We start from the raw sequence: 14,114 nt of genomic DNA on the forward strand, positions 1-14,114 counted from the left end.
GTCTTGTTCCAACTAGCATCCTTTACACAGCCTCTCTCTCTCTCTCTCTCTCTCTCTCTCTCTCTCTCTCTCTCTCTCTCTCTCTCTCTCTCTCTCTCTCTCTCTCTCTCTCTCTCTCGCGAGGATGGTGCCGTCAACTAATACACTGCTTCTCAGATGGTCTGAGTTTCCGGCAAGCAGGTACTTCGTCTTCGTCCCATTGATTCTCAATTCAATTCTTGCTTCTTCGCGTTTAAGTCGGATGTACGACTCACACTCCTTCGCTGTTGTCCTGCCGATGATGTCGATGTAACCTGCGAAGCCAAGAAATGGTACCAAGAGGATCGTACCAAGGATGTCGTTGTTTAGCCCCACGCCTCGAATGACACCCAATTTCTACTCCTCCGGCAGTTCCTCCTGTTCCCAGATTTTCACGATCAGCTGATTCTTCTCGACGGTACGCCTCTCCGGTCCCATCTTAAAGAGTTCGGATGCTGCTGTTACTGCTGTGCTGCTGATGTGGTGGTCTTCGAAGTGGCACTTCCACGCTTCGATCACCTTCCGCTCGTCTGTCAGGAGATTTCCTTGAGCGTCCCGGCACATAGCGGTTTTAGGAGCAAACACGCTCCGTGACTCCTTCAATCTCCTGTAGCATTAGCGGATGTCCCACGACGGGGAAAGCTGCTCCATCAGCTGTTCATCTGACTCTTCACATCGGCGCTGCTTGGCCTGGAAGAGCAGGGTATACACAGCCACTCTCTAAAAAAAAGGTCCTTCTTAATTGAAAAAAAATCCTTACTCCGTCTTAAAAAATCAGGTGCGCATTTTCACCGACGCAATGAAGAAGACAAATGAAACCAACACATGCATAGAAGACTCACAAAAAATTCGCTGCCAGGCGGTTCGAGAATTGTAATTAAAATATATTTAATTATTATAAGGAAGGAATTTTAAAATTATAAATGATACCTTTTTCTTTTCACCCACTGCTGGGTGTGTACGTTCTAAAAAAGGGCGAGAGGGGGATTCGGTCGGGAGAATGGGGGATGATTTGCGATGAACGATGTGGTTTTTTCCTTTTTTGTGTTGTGTTGATGTTACGATTTTTGTTGTGTTTGTTAAAAGTGAAGAGAGAGAGAGAGATAGAGAGAGAGAGAGAGAGAGAGAGAGAGAGGGAGAGAGAGCTTACAGTACCAGACAAATTTACAATTGAATTGAGCAACGAATGCAAGGATTTGTGAAAAAGGATGAAAATAATTTTCCCCAACCCACCCCATTTTTTTTTTCTTCTCTCTCTTTCTCTCTCTCTCTCTCTCTCTCTCTCTTCTTCTCCTTCTCTTTCTCTCTCTCTCTCATTCAAACGTATACAGCCACGCATAGACAGACACATTCCTATCTTATGCACAAACACACACACTCACACACACATACCGGTGCACTTAGGGTATCTCACGACCAGGGTGGTAGAGGATTGTGATGTAATTCAAACGATCGTTTGAAAGTACGCGAGGAATTGTCGTTCGAAAGGTGTTTGTAGGTCCACTTTTCCTTAAAAATCACCCCCGCGGAACAGTTCCAGCACACGTACCGATTTGGGGAAAAAAAACATCATGTACTCACACGCACATGTACGCATCGGAAAAACGGGGGCAATTTTTCTCCACACTATTAGTCGGCGTGGAAAGCATCGCGGAGCAAGCAAAGCCCGCTGATGATTTGCGCTGGTTTGTCATAAATTGCACTGCGCCTATCGAAACGGGTGGTTTGCGCTACCAAGAGAGAGAGAAAGATAGAGAGAGAGAGAGAGAGAGATAGAGGGAAGGTGCTAACTGGTGCCAAGCCATGCCTGAGCGGCTGAAGGTATGAAAGGGGTGTGTCCTCTTCCTCTGAACTGAACAGCAGCCGGCGACCATTTTTTGATCACGCTTTTGCACGACCCACAAGCGCACCCTAGCTTTCTATCAGCTTCTCAGCCCTCAACTTAGCGGCCAAAATATGAGCCCCCCTTAACCCCAGCTGCGGTAGGCATTCGACTGCCGCAGCACACAAAAAATGGTCCTGAAGTGCGTCGTTACCGCCAACAAGGGCACACTAAAATCTACTTAAATGTACAATCAGTACAACATAATATTACAGATACAATTCGGGATGCCTCCACCCGGTCCGCTCGGGTCGCTATGAGTACGCCGCGATGGGCCGTGGCTGCTGCACTGTGCATGAAACCAACGGGGAATGCACCGGGAGGGAGGGGACGCGTAAAATCTAACATGGCAAAGTCGTACGATGTGTGCGTAAATGTATGCTAAGCGCGCGCGAGTAGGGAGCGGGGGGGTGGGGGGTGGGAGGAGTACCCCATTGTGTGTAGGTGAGCTGCCGCGGCCGCCGGCACCGCCGCGAAACGAACAACTTAAATTCGTTCTCTCTCGCGCTCCGCGCCTTTTATTTTCTAAATGAATACGGAAATGAAGTTGATGCAATCGCGTGCCGATTGTCAGTTGTCGTGCAGGCTGCCGCCGCTGCTGCTGCCCCCGCTGCTATCACCCTGGTCGTCGTCCGCCCCCGTCTCCATCGCGGTGACGTGGTGCGCCGGCATGGGTGCATCGTCGTCCTCCTCCTCCTCCTCGCCCTCGCCGCCGCCCGGTCCCTCCTCCCCGACACCGTCCTCCAGTGCCAGCGAGGACGCGTCCTCGTCCTCCTCCTCCTCATCCACCACCTTTCCGATGGCTCCACCTCCTCGCCCACCTCCTCCTCCTCCACCACCCCCGGTGCCATCCATCGGCTCTTCTTCCTCTTCCTCCTCCTCCTCGTCCTCGTCCTCACCCACCGTGCCGTACTCTTCCGGGCCGGGCGAGCCAGTGCCACCGCCGCCGCCGTCGCCGCCACCATCGCCACCGTCCGCCGACTCATCACTGCCCTGCCCGGGAGCAGTCGCCGCCGCCGCCGCAGCCGCAGCCGCCGCAGCCGCCACCACCACCCGCCCGTAGCTACCGCCGCCGGCGGCGTGCTGGACGAGCGTGCCCTGCTGCTGCTGCTGCTGCTGCATCACCGTCTGGTGCAGCTGCTGCGAGAACAGGCTGATCTGGTGCTGCCGAAATCGGTTCAGCACGTCGAAGTGCGTGTACAGGTTGGTCGAGTTCGCCTCGCTCGGGTAGAGGTGGCGGTCGAAGGCGGCCCCGAGCCGCTTCAGCAGATCAGTGAACGCTTTCTCCTCCTTCCGTATCCACGGCCGGTGGTCGTCCTGGATCTGATATGGGGTGACGTGCACGTGCACGTTGATGCACAGCCGGCAGAGCGTCTCGAGCAGGCTGCGGGACGTGATCCAGGTGTTCTTGCCGCCGCCGTGCCCCCCGTCCAGCCAGTACATGTCGCTGATGCGCGACACCAGCCGCATCATCGTGCTGTCGTCCGGCGTGAGCGTTTTGTAGTAGTGAAACTCGTAGATGAACTGGTTCAGCACCACGCAGCCCTTGCTGAACCCGATCAGCTTCAGGCTCGCCTTGTCGAGGTTGAGATTTTCGCGCCACCAGAGCAGCTCGGCCAGGTCGTCCGGTTCGGCCGGATCCTCGGCCCCGGCGGCCCCGCCATCGTAGATATTGCTCTGCGTGGAAGAAGGGAAGCACACAATGCTTTTTTACATGCCGACACACACCACACTGGCTACATACTTGCAAAATGTCGGCATTGTTCTGTTTGCACGGCACGTCGCCCCCGTACCCCTTGGTGCTGGAAGCGCTCAGCAGCTTGTGTAGGAATTCCTGATCCAGGATAGGTTTCGTGAGCTTTTTCGTAAGATTTATAAGCAGCCTGGAAAACCGACACGGAGAGGATGGAAAGCAGAGGGGCAATTAGTGAACGTTTCACACACACACACACACACAAAATTGAAATGAAAAAACAAAAGAAAGAGCCGGGCCTTACTCCTCCAGATGCTGCAGCGAGTAGTGCATGGGCGTGTGGTCCGGTATGCCCGCATTGTTACCCCGCACGAAGTTGTCGAAGCAGCTGAACGTGCTGTACTCCATCCGCATCGGGCGCACGACCACGATGTGCGACTGGGGGAACGATTCTCGCAGCAGCAGCGCCGTGTTCTCCAGGTTCCATTTGATGTAGTTTTTGTTGTCCCGATTGGATTCCATCTTTTCCGGGATGTCCTGGAGCGGGTGGGAACAACAAACATGTTAACTCCAAGATTCAACATTTAAAAAAAAACGCTGGACGCGGGCAAACCCCATAACCCCTGGCTACCTGTACATCGCCACCGAAGTAGACGATCGCACTGCACTTCTCCTTCGGCGAGTTGCCGCGCAACAATGGCGGACAGTAGATAATACTGTTGGTACGGTTCTGGTAGCCCTTCACGCTGTTGATGCGGCAGGGCGTACCCTTACTATTGCTCGACTGCACGGTCGGCGCCTGCTGCGGCGCCTGCTGCTGCTGCGGCTGTGGTACCGGCGCAATCGATGGCCCGGTATCAGCCTCCGTGTCCTTGGCGGCGAGGGAAGTGGTCGCCGTCGGTGGCGGTTCGTTGCATCGTACGTTACTCATTGCGCTGAATCGATCGCCGTGCTCCGGGGAAGGGGTAGGGGATTTCGGGGCAGGCTCATCAATTTATCGGCTGTGGTAAAAAATAAAAGGAAAAGAACTAGAGAATTTGCATAGTAGTACATTTTTGTTCAATTGGTTTTTTTGTAAAGAAATATTTGTATAATGAAGAATGAAATCATCTTATGCAAATATTAAGCGAAATACACAGTTCACTTTCGCTTCATTCAACAAAAATTGCAAGTATATGCAAGTAGACGCGTTAGAAATGCAGAAAACAGAAACGCAATATTCAACGAACAAAAAAAAAACTCTTTCCCAAAGAGGTCTCCATGCCCAAAGAACCAAAAAAAAACCCTTTTGCCCGTGCTTTACACAACCGTATTGCGCCCACTCTTTTTTTTTGTGTATGGGGGATGAGGTGATGGTAAAACATCGTTGGGAAATAAATAATAATCTAAAGGCCAGCGGTTCCCACACTTTTTCCATCCAGCGCCCACATTTTTGTGAGGTTATTGCTAATAGTGCCCAATCATCGGGTATCAGGAGTTCTAGGTATGGGTTTCATGGGTCTTTCGTAGAGATTCGTCCATATGAATCTGATTGATATAGATGATGAGTGATTCGAATCTCGAATCGATTCTTGAACGATTCATGAATCTCCAAAGATTCGCAAATCTTCAAAGTTTCACAAAAGATAAATAAATCTTCAAAGATTCAAACTTCTAGCGTGCTTATTATTAAACACAACACTGATTCTATTAGCATTGGCCATCTTCAAGCATTAATTTTGATGTTCAAACATATTGTTGGATTTTGGAAGTTTTTTGAAGTTCTGATTCAGCAGAATTGAATTGAACTGGAAGGCTAGGGAGGATCTGGTTCTCCTTTTCTTATATCTTATACCTCGAAATAAACATCGGCTCTCATTCATGTTTTTCCATGTTGGAATGTTACAACCGTTCCAACAGCTTTACTTGCTAAGAATAATGATGTGATGACAGTAACAACCTTTCACCAATTAGGATTAACACCCGCTATGATATCGCTCGGTCTATTTATGATGATTTTCAACATTACCTCATTTTATTACTTATTTACGGTTTCCAATTTCTGTGGAATCGAAGTAGCCAAAGCGTAGCATAAAAGCAAAACATTTGCAACAAAAAGCACTTAATACTTTGATAAAAAAAAGATAATCTGTTGACCCCATGAATATGTATTCTCCAACAGATTTTACAGTGGCGATCTGGGCCATTCTAGCGGCCGAACGGACACAAGAAAGTAAGAAAGCACCATGACACCATGAATTTACAGGACTATAGCTTTCATCTTCATACCGATTCATACCAAAAGCGACAATATTTGAGGTGAAAATGAATGTAGACATTAGACGATCGTATTTCTAGCACAAATAGTGCAATCGAGTTATCAATTCAGCATTGTTCAGGCGTGGCAAACTAGCAATACGCCCTGTCAGACGCTGTATCGATCAGACATCGGTCACCAGTCGCACCCTTCTGTGGACCGTTTCATGCACATCGCCGACTGAAAATTGTCCAGCGCCTCCCCCCACCTGGGATCACCTTTGGGAATCACTGAATCTAAAGGGAAGGTGTTTTCGAGGGCAAATTTTAAACAAATCATTAATTACGTCGGCCCCGCGCGCGCTCTTCGGGATCGCTGTGCCGGTTGTCGTGTTGGTAAACCCATCCGCCCGCCCCATTCACACGTGACTGTGTGATAGCAGGGGCGGATGAAGAGGGAGAGAAGCGACACGTGGGGTGTGTGAATTGATGGGATGGAGGAGGAAAAAAAATGGTAAACATGCATCCGTTCCAAAAAAGAAAAGCGGCGCGATATGTACATATTTCCCCGACGCGAACGAAACCCATCGAAACCCATTAAATAGCCGACTCGCCGAACACTCATCGCGGATCAACGGAGTCTGCGATGCACACACACACACATGTACACACACACATACGCAGACCATGGTCAAGCAAATGGACGGAATAAAATATGCGCGTTGATGAGGTGCAGTAGGAACGGAGCGGAATAGGGAGCGAAGAGGGGAGGAAGGGATGCAAGCGGGGGTTTGGGTTTGGGGTGTGCGCGTGAGACCGATCGAAGTTTAAAATTAGTTCTTGTTTTGCCGTCTAAATTTACTCAGCATTAAAAACAGAAGGAGAGCGCTCGGCGTACCGTACACACCGCAGCAACGGGGCGGTCGGCGGTCTAAGTGTGTGCGCGCGTGTGTGTGTGTGTGTACACTCTTTCACAACAGACAGCTCTCCTGTGACGGGTCCAGTTGCGAGGGAGCAGAGGAAGAAGAATAAGGCGCCATTGTGCTAACAATCTTCCCTTAAAAGAACGCCATTATCGCCATCTCGAACAAGGCGACGCCCGCTGTGCCGTGTGCCCTGCGCGTGAGAAAGAGAGCCAACAAAAAAAAAATATATATATATACGGAATCCCTCTGGTTCCGCACGCCTTTGCTTTGGGTGTATGTGTTCGTGTCGTGGGTGTGCGTTGACGGGTTTTCTTCAGCTCAGCGTTGTGTCCAGCAGCAGCACTGCCCCACCATGATCCGGCAGCGCTCGTCCGTGCGGAGCCGCGGCTCGTCCTCGACCACGATCAGCGATCCGCGGGAGAAGGTAAAGGACTGCTGCCGCAAGTTCGTCGCGTTCATGTGCACCCAGGTCGGGGTGGGCGGGCTGATCGTCGCGTACGCGCTGGTCGGCGCGGCCAGCTTCATGTCGATCGAGACGCAGGAGCCGAACCCGCTGATCGAGCACGTCGTCACGCTCCGGCGGAACTGTGCGGCCGAGCTGTGGGACGTGACCGAGCAGCTCAACCTGTTCAACAGCTCGATCTGGCACTACGAGGCCGACCTGGTGCTGAAGCGCTATCAGGACGACTTTGCGGAGGCGATCCGGCGCGGCTACGATGGCCGCTCGCCGGAGGAGGTATGGAACTTTCCGGCCGCCCTGATGTTCTGCCTGGCCGTCTTTACGATGATCGGGTACGGCAACATGGTGCCGCGGACGGCGTGGGGCAAGGGTGCGACCGTCATCTACGCGACGTTCGGCATCCCGCTCTACATACTGTACTTCATGAACATGGGCAAGGTGCTGGCGTCCACGTTCAAGTGGCTGTACACCTGGTTCCACGAGTGCAGCCACCGGAGCGACGAGGACGGCGGGCTCGCGCTGGAGGAGGGCCCGGGCGGGCTGGCGCCCCGCAAGCGCATCATCGTGCCGACGACCGCCTGCCTGTGGGTGATCACGATCTACATCGCGACCGGCACGATCATGTTCGCCGAGTGGGAGAAGTGGACGTACCTCGACTCGGCCTACTTCTGCGTGACCAGCCTGTGCAAGATCGGCATCGGCGACCTGGTGCCGGGCGCGAACATACTCGACTCGCAGAGCGGCAAACCGACCAAGCTGGTGATCAACTTCGTCTACATGCTGCTCGGCATGGGCCTGGTCGCGATGTGCTACATCCTGATGCGGGAGGAGGTGCGCATCAAGATGCAGGAGATCAAGGAGGACACGCGCCTCTGCCTCGAGGATCTCAGCTCCAAGTTTGCCAAGTGCTGCGGCACCAAGGACTCGCAGTACTATGACTAAGGTGTGTGTGTGTGTGTGTGTGTGTGTGTGTGTGTGTGTGTGTGTGTGTGTGTGTGTGTGTGTGTGTGTTTGTGTGCATTTTCGGTGTAATTTAATGGAACTTACAGGCGTGTTAACCTAACCTAACCCCTGTGCACTAAACAACCGTTTTTCCGCTTGTTCGTTTCGTTTCCAGCGACCAATTCCATACCCGGTTTTTTTTTTGGGGGAAGAAGAAGAAGAAAAGGAACAAGAAGAAGGTGAGACGCCGGTATCTAGCCTTCGCCTAGCCGTAAACGCTCATGTATTAGTAGTGTAACAGCATTATCAGAATTATCAACACAAAATGCCATCGAAGCAAACCATTGTACCATACCAGTGAACGTGAAGATGAGCGGAGTGGTCGTCTCAGTGGTTCACGATCGAAAAATGTAACAAATAATAAAATGAATACTTCAATCAATCGATTTTTTTTTTAGGTTCAAGAACATGCACGCACAACCAACCGTTCTCATCATTCAATCTCGTCCATCGTGCAGTGGGTCGGTGCTTTGGGGGTTACATGGGCAGTGCTGCAACATGTCACTGCCAGTGTCATAAAAAAAAACTGAACTGAAACCAAATCCATGTCAGCGTCACGTACTCAATTGCGATAATCAGAGGTGATACTCAAAACGATTGGTGTGATCAATACTTGGTGCCATTTTGTGTACCCAACCCTTGGTCAGTCACTTTGTCGCGACATTTTCTGTCGATGATCATCACGATAGTGATTACGTGTACGTGAGCTGATTTGAGCTTCGTTTCAGTCATGAGTGTTGGTGAATGAAACAATGGCATTCGGCAGCACTGTTCACAGCCAGGAAAAAGTCATGATTCTGCTTGCGCCGACTTAAGCTCAGCTTATCAGAGTATCGGGTTTGACTCAAGCACTGGCACGTCGCGTTCGGAATGTCATCACACATTTCCATTGAATATCAGCAATCAAGCATCATCCTACCACGGATATATTCATTGTTTTCGTTGGTGAGGCTCTCGTGATGCTCATTACATTTTGCAGCATTGCTTATAGGTGATGTAGAATCTTCCAAACAGAGAGAAGTTTGAAGCAAAAGCAACATCGAATGAATAATGGGGCCTTTGCGTGGAGATTCAGCATCAAAAGGACCATTTAACAACGTCAGAGAAAAAAGCATTTAAAACAAAATACTTCAATTGTCATGTTGGAGCGTGTTTTCTTGTGTGGAAAGCATTATCACAACTCCAACACTTTAAAACTATTCAAAAAATAGTGACATTAGAATTTCTGATTTCAATATTTAATCCAACCGCGTTTCAAAACGTACCTAAAGTTTGTTCAAGAAAGTTAAAAAAGAAGGGTTTTACAAATCAAATCGTTTCATTGAAGGCAATTCTCATACGCATGTTGGGCGCTATATTAGTCACAGAATATGAAAATATTTCCGAAATGAGCTGTAATTGAACACTACGCCCTCACATAAACATAGCCGAGGCTGTGAAATTAGCTGCGCTGGGGTGAAAAATTCCACGCTGGAAAGTGACCGTTGTGCTACGGGTAAAATGGTTTGTTGACGTTTGATTCTAACTTGTCTGCACACCGTTTCCGCCCATCGTTTAAACGATAAAGAATGGCTTTCGTTTGCTGCAATTAGGATGAGCAAGACGCTGTAACTGTGTCACCCGCCCGTGTGTCCGTCGGTGCCGTTTACAAGCCATTTGAATGTACCCTCAGCCATGGTGGAAATTCACGTTGTTTTGTTAGATTACAGCCTGGCTGCACCCTGTGTGCACTCTCCCCTCCTCCAGAAAAGGGGGTTGCATTTAGCAAGTGCGTGTGCATGCACATATAGATGTACGTGTTTACGCGCGCGTGTGCGCTCGATGCAGCTGGGAGCATTCAAGCGCCAAGGAACACTCCCGTTCCAACTTCCTATTTTCCCTATGCAGTTCAGGAAACACACACACACAGACACATCCACCCACACTCCACTTGGGACCTTTGTTTGGTACACCGGGAGGGTGGTTTGGTGAGTTTTGCGTGAACGGGGTGATTGCGCATGCAAAGACAATCCGATCCCGGAGGTGGCAGAGGAGACAGCAGAACAGCTCATCGCACCTACATGTGTATGTGTTGGTTTGCCGTATGCGCGTGCGTTCCTTGTGCGTTACCTGCGAGTGTTTGTGTGGGTATGTTTGTGCGTAAATGTTACTGATGCTGGTGATGCTGCTGCTGCTGCTGCTGCTGCTAAAAACACACGCCGCCAGCGGTGGCTAAAAAGGAACATAAACATCGTTAAACATTGGCGCACTTTTCACCGTCCACTTACCATTGATTGCCGGTTGAAAGGGGCGGGTGTGTGCTCGCCGCCGCGGGATGTCGCTGTGATGTAGGAGGAAATGTTCCTTTCAATGATTTGTTCCTTTGATTCCCTTTTCTGCTTCTGCTTGTATCGCCCTCCCTTTTACCCGCTGTGCACAGTTGATAGGAGCCCGCTTGGCGGGGGTTGCGATTGCGTACGTGCGTGTGTGTGTGTGGGTGGTTGGGTGGGCTGTAGGATGATTGTTCACAGTTGATTTCGATGCGAGTTTGTGGTAATTGGTTCGGTATTTTCGCGACGCTTCTCCACCTCGTCAACGCCACCACCACCGCCACACCAACGACGGAGCGCAAGGATGCTGTGGGTGTGCGGGGGAGGAGGTGGGAGCGAGAGCCGAGCGGCTTCCTAACCTCGCTTCACGGGGCTGGAACGGCGTCCTTGCGGCGACTGTTTGATTGTTTTGTTTGCTTTGCGGCGTGCAAAATGGACGTACATCATACACACATACACAAACACACACCACTAACCGTATCCACCACTCGCGAATAGCGCGCACTAGTAGCAGGGCCTACCAACACACGCCGCTCGCTCAGCAGGTTGGCGATGGTGGAAAACTGTTTTTCCTTCACTTTGTCACCTGCAGCCCGATCTCCGGGCGTAAACAATAGCACCCGACCCGGCCTCTCGCAGCTCCTGGGCCTGGGACGCCTAAACAATCTCACACACACGCGCGCGCACACACACACACACCCACAACGGTCGGAATCACGCACCCACAGGCAGCGGAAAAACTCGAGACGCGCTCGGGGCCTTTCGCAAAGAACGCGTTCTTTCCCCGCTTACCACTGGCACGGGCTTGCCACCCTCCCGGCCTCACTTGGCGTCCATCCACAACGGGCTCGGTCGAAACAACGGGAAGAAAGATTCGCACACACGCACACTATACAGCACCCGGTTGCACACACAAACAATATTTCACTGTTGTGTCCCAGAGCGAGTGTGCGTATGTTGTGTGTGTGGATGTGTGAGTGTTTTCACCGCTCGTTCGTCTATTGTGTTGCAGAATGTTGATCCGCTTGTTGTGTGTATACACACAGCCACCAGGGGGAACGGCTGCCAGTGTTGCCAAAGAAAGGGTCAACAAGCCGCCGCCACAGACGCCATATTGCCGCCGGGCAGCGCAGAGCCGCTCGCATGAAGTCGTTTACGGTGCCTGATTGCGTACTTCATCCCGTGCGTGTGCGTATGTCTGGTCGAAGCGAACGTGCCGAGACATTTCAAATAATTTCAACTGCTCGTTAGAACGTTAAACAGAATAAAGTAGTTTTTTTTATTGTGACGACTTTTTGGCGATGCTTTATATAATCATTAAATATGAAATTAATATACGTGGGAAATAATTTTTGGTTATTTTTTTATAAGCGAAATTAGTCGTATTATTTATTTGTCTTTTTGTAATGTTTTGTTTCATATAGCTTTTTCATGCAGTGAAACATAAATTAGCATCGTGTCTCCAGCACGGTCTCAATTTCCTCTGTTCCACTGAAATCATTTACTTGCCAGCAGCAAACGTTTAAACTGATCGGCGTATATTGTTTTTAACTAAATAGGGTTAATGTATTTTTACTAAAATGCATTGCCTGTCGACCCTAATTTAACAATTGTTGGCTTTTAATATTGTAAGGCCTCTCATGGTACAGTCGTCAACTCGTACGACTGAACAACTTGCCCGGCATGAGTTCAAGCCCCAAATAGACCGTGCCGCCATACGTAGGACTGACTATCCTGCTATGGGGGGATCGGGGGATGGGAATTAAAAATCCACTTCAAATCAAACGCATCATTCGAGAGCCGAGTTTGAGTTTAATCAAATCGTTATAAAGAGCTACATTGAATAGTTTCATCTTTTTGTCCATTGAATATCCCAAAATTTAGATATCATGACATTATTCTTCATTTGCGGTTGCGCTAAGTACTGGATTATATGAAAATCTATTCCCATCGATGGGTTGCTGCAGATATCTGACAGTTGTTAAGTGTGAAATTCAAGACAAAGTAACAAGTACTAAAAATAACACGAGCAGAGGCGATCGTACAATGAAATGTATACTTTTATTTATGTCTTTATTTATTGTATCGACCAACTAGCTGCACAACCTCCATATTGAACGCCCATGCGTATGACACTCGTTGTCAACCCATTTCAAATTACACGTACAAAGTTAATTATTTGCCCTGCGTTGCCATTATTCTGCTTTCGTATACTTTCGAACAAATTGAGCGCTACCCGTCAAACATTGCGAGGGTTGCGAGTTCTATCATCTGCTTGAAATCTTACGCCAGGACTCCACAGAGCATAACACGGAGCGCAACATAACAACTGACAGCTGCCAAACGCTTGAGAAAACGCTTGGGAAAGGAGGTTAAGCGTTTCATTAACTATCGGTCATCGCAGTAGGTTGGTAGCTTTTCAACGAAAAATGAGCGGCCTACTAAGGATATTCAAAACATGGTACCGGCAATAAAGCGTTTTATGAAGCGTTTAGCAGCTGTCAGTTGTTATGTTGCGCTCCGTGTTATGCTCTGTGGAGTCCTGGCGTTATGGTATTTGCAACAATATTATTTTTTATTCATAACTTATATTTTTTGCCGTGTTATTCGTCGAAAAGATAACCATATCCAGTTTAGTGGATTTTTGCAAAATAAAATTTCAAAATTCAGGTGTTTAGTATGCTACAAATCGCATTGTTATACCTGCCGTCGGGGTGCTATAATTATAACTGCTAAAACTAGGGGTGAAAAAACTACCAAGGCTCGCAAGCTCTTTAATGTGAGGGCTCTGGGGCGGTGAACTTGTATGGCGTGCGAGCCCTCGCGCGCCCTCGCAAATCGCTGTCAATTGCATGGCGGGTAGGGAGAAATGCTTTTGCCTGAGTCAGCAAAGCTTTCGTGTTTTCTTTCATTCGAGCAGTTGGGAGAATGGGAATGCAAAATCTACTCGAATGCACATCGGGGCAGGGCTCGCTGCTACATTTTTGAACGAAGCTCAACTGAAAGCTTTCTATTTTAGTGATGATAAATTATTACTACACAACATATCATTTAATACAAGATTATTACCTGGAATATTTGTCCTTGTGCTACATGTTGTAAATCGCTAGTTTGCTTGTGATGAATGACTGTACGTGTGAATGAATGAATGAATGTGCGTGATGTGTATGGCTGGAGGATCAGACACGGCTTGAGACAGAAGATCTTTGCATGGATGAGGTCCTTGCAAAGATTTTAACCCTCGATCCTGGCATATAGATCCTCGCCAAGGGCAAGGACAAGGTCCTTCGCAAAAAAGGGTCTCTAAAAACATGCTAGGTGCATACCGTCACTTGAAAGCGCTGGAAGCTAAACCTAATAAAGACCCCTGCTACGCTTACTGGACCATTCAAAGCGGATTGGATCGAACCTGCAATGGATATTTCGGAAACTCCAAGACTATCCATATGATGACCCGGACAAGTACGCCGGATGACAACGTACAACACGATCAAGACCCCTGCCACGAATGGACTTCACAAAACAAACTGGATTGGACGACGACGAATTGCACGATTTCGACCCCTGCTATTCGAAAAATTAGGCCATT

General features: G+C 49.3%; 2 protein-coding genes across 3 annotated transcripts; one reads left to right on the forward strand and one right to left on the reverse strand.

Moving 5' to 3' along the window:
* Nucleotides 1-28: 28 nt before the first annotated feature.
* On the reverse strand, nt 29-11,653 carry LOC120950766 (mitochondrial protein C2orf69 homolog). 2 transcript variants are annotated; one of them, XM_040369059.2, is made up of 6 exons: nt 10,484-11,653; nt 10,326-10,427; nt 4,225-4,594; nt 3,898-4,130; nt 3,645-3,783; nt 29-3,577 (listed from the first exon to the last, which is right to left on the reverse strand). In XM_040369059.2, exons 3-6 carry the CDS (start codon nt 4,522-4,524, stop codon nt 2,471-2,473), a joined length of 1,779 nt encoding a protein of 592 aa, XP_040224993.2. In that variant the 5' UTR covers nt 4,525-4,594; nt 10,326-10,427; nt 10,484-11,653; the 3' UTR covers nt 29-2,470. The 2 variants fall into 2 exon arrangements, with proteins under 2 accessions (XP_040224993.2, XP_040224984.2); XM_040369050.2 differs by lacking the exon at nt 10,326-10,427 and having other exon boundaries at nt 10,484-11,652.
* On the forward strand, nt 5,965-8,598 carry LOC120950780 (TWiK family of potassium channels protein 18). Its single transcript, XM_040369071.2, has 2 exons — nt 5,965-8,157; nt 8,332-8,598. The coding sequence occupies exon 1, from the start codon at nt 7,107-7,109 to the stop codon at nt 8,154-8,156; it is 1,050 nt and encodes a 349-aa protein (XP_040225005.1). The 5' UTR covers nt 5,965-7,106; the 3' UTR covers nt 8,157; nt 8,332-8,598.
* Nucleotides 11,654-14,114: the final 2,461 nt, after the last annotated feature.

The sequence above is a fragment of the Anopheles coluzzii genome, chromosome X, assembly GCF_943734685.1.
Source record: "Anopheles coluzzii chromosome X, AcolN3, whole genome shotgun sequence".
NCBI classification, from domain to species: Eukaryota; Metazoa; Arthropoda; class Insecta; order Diptera; family Culicidae; genus Anopheles; species Anopheles coluzzii.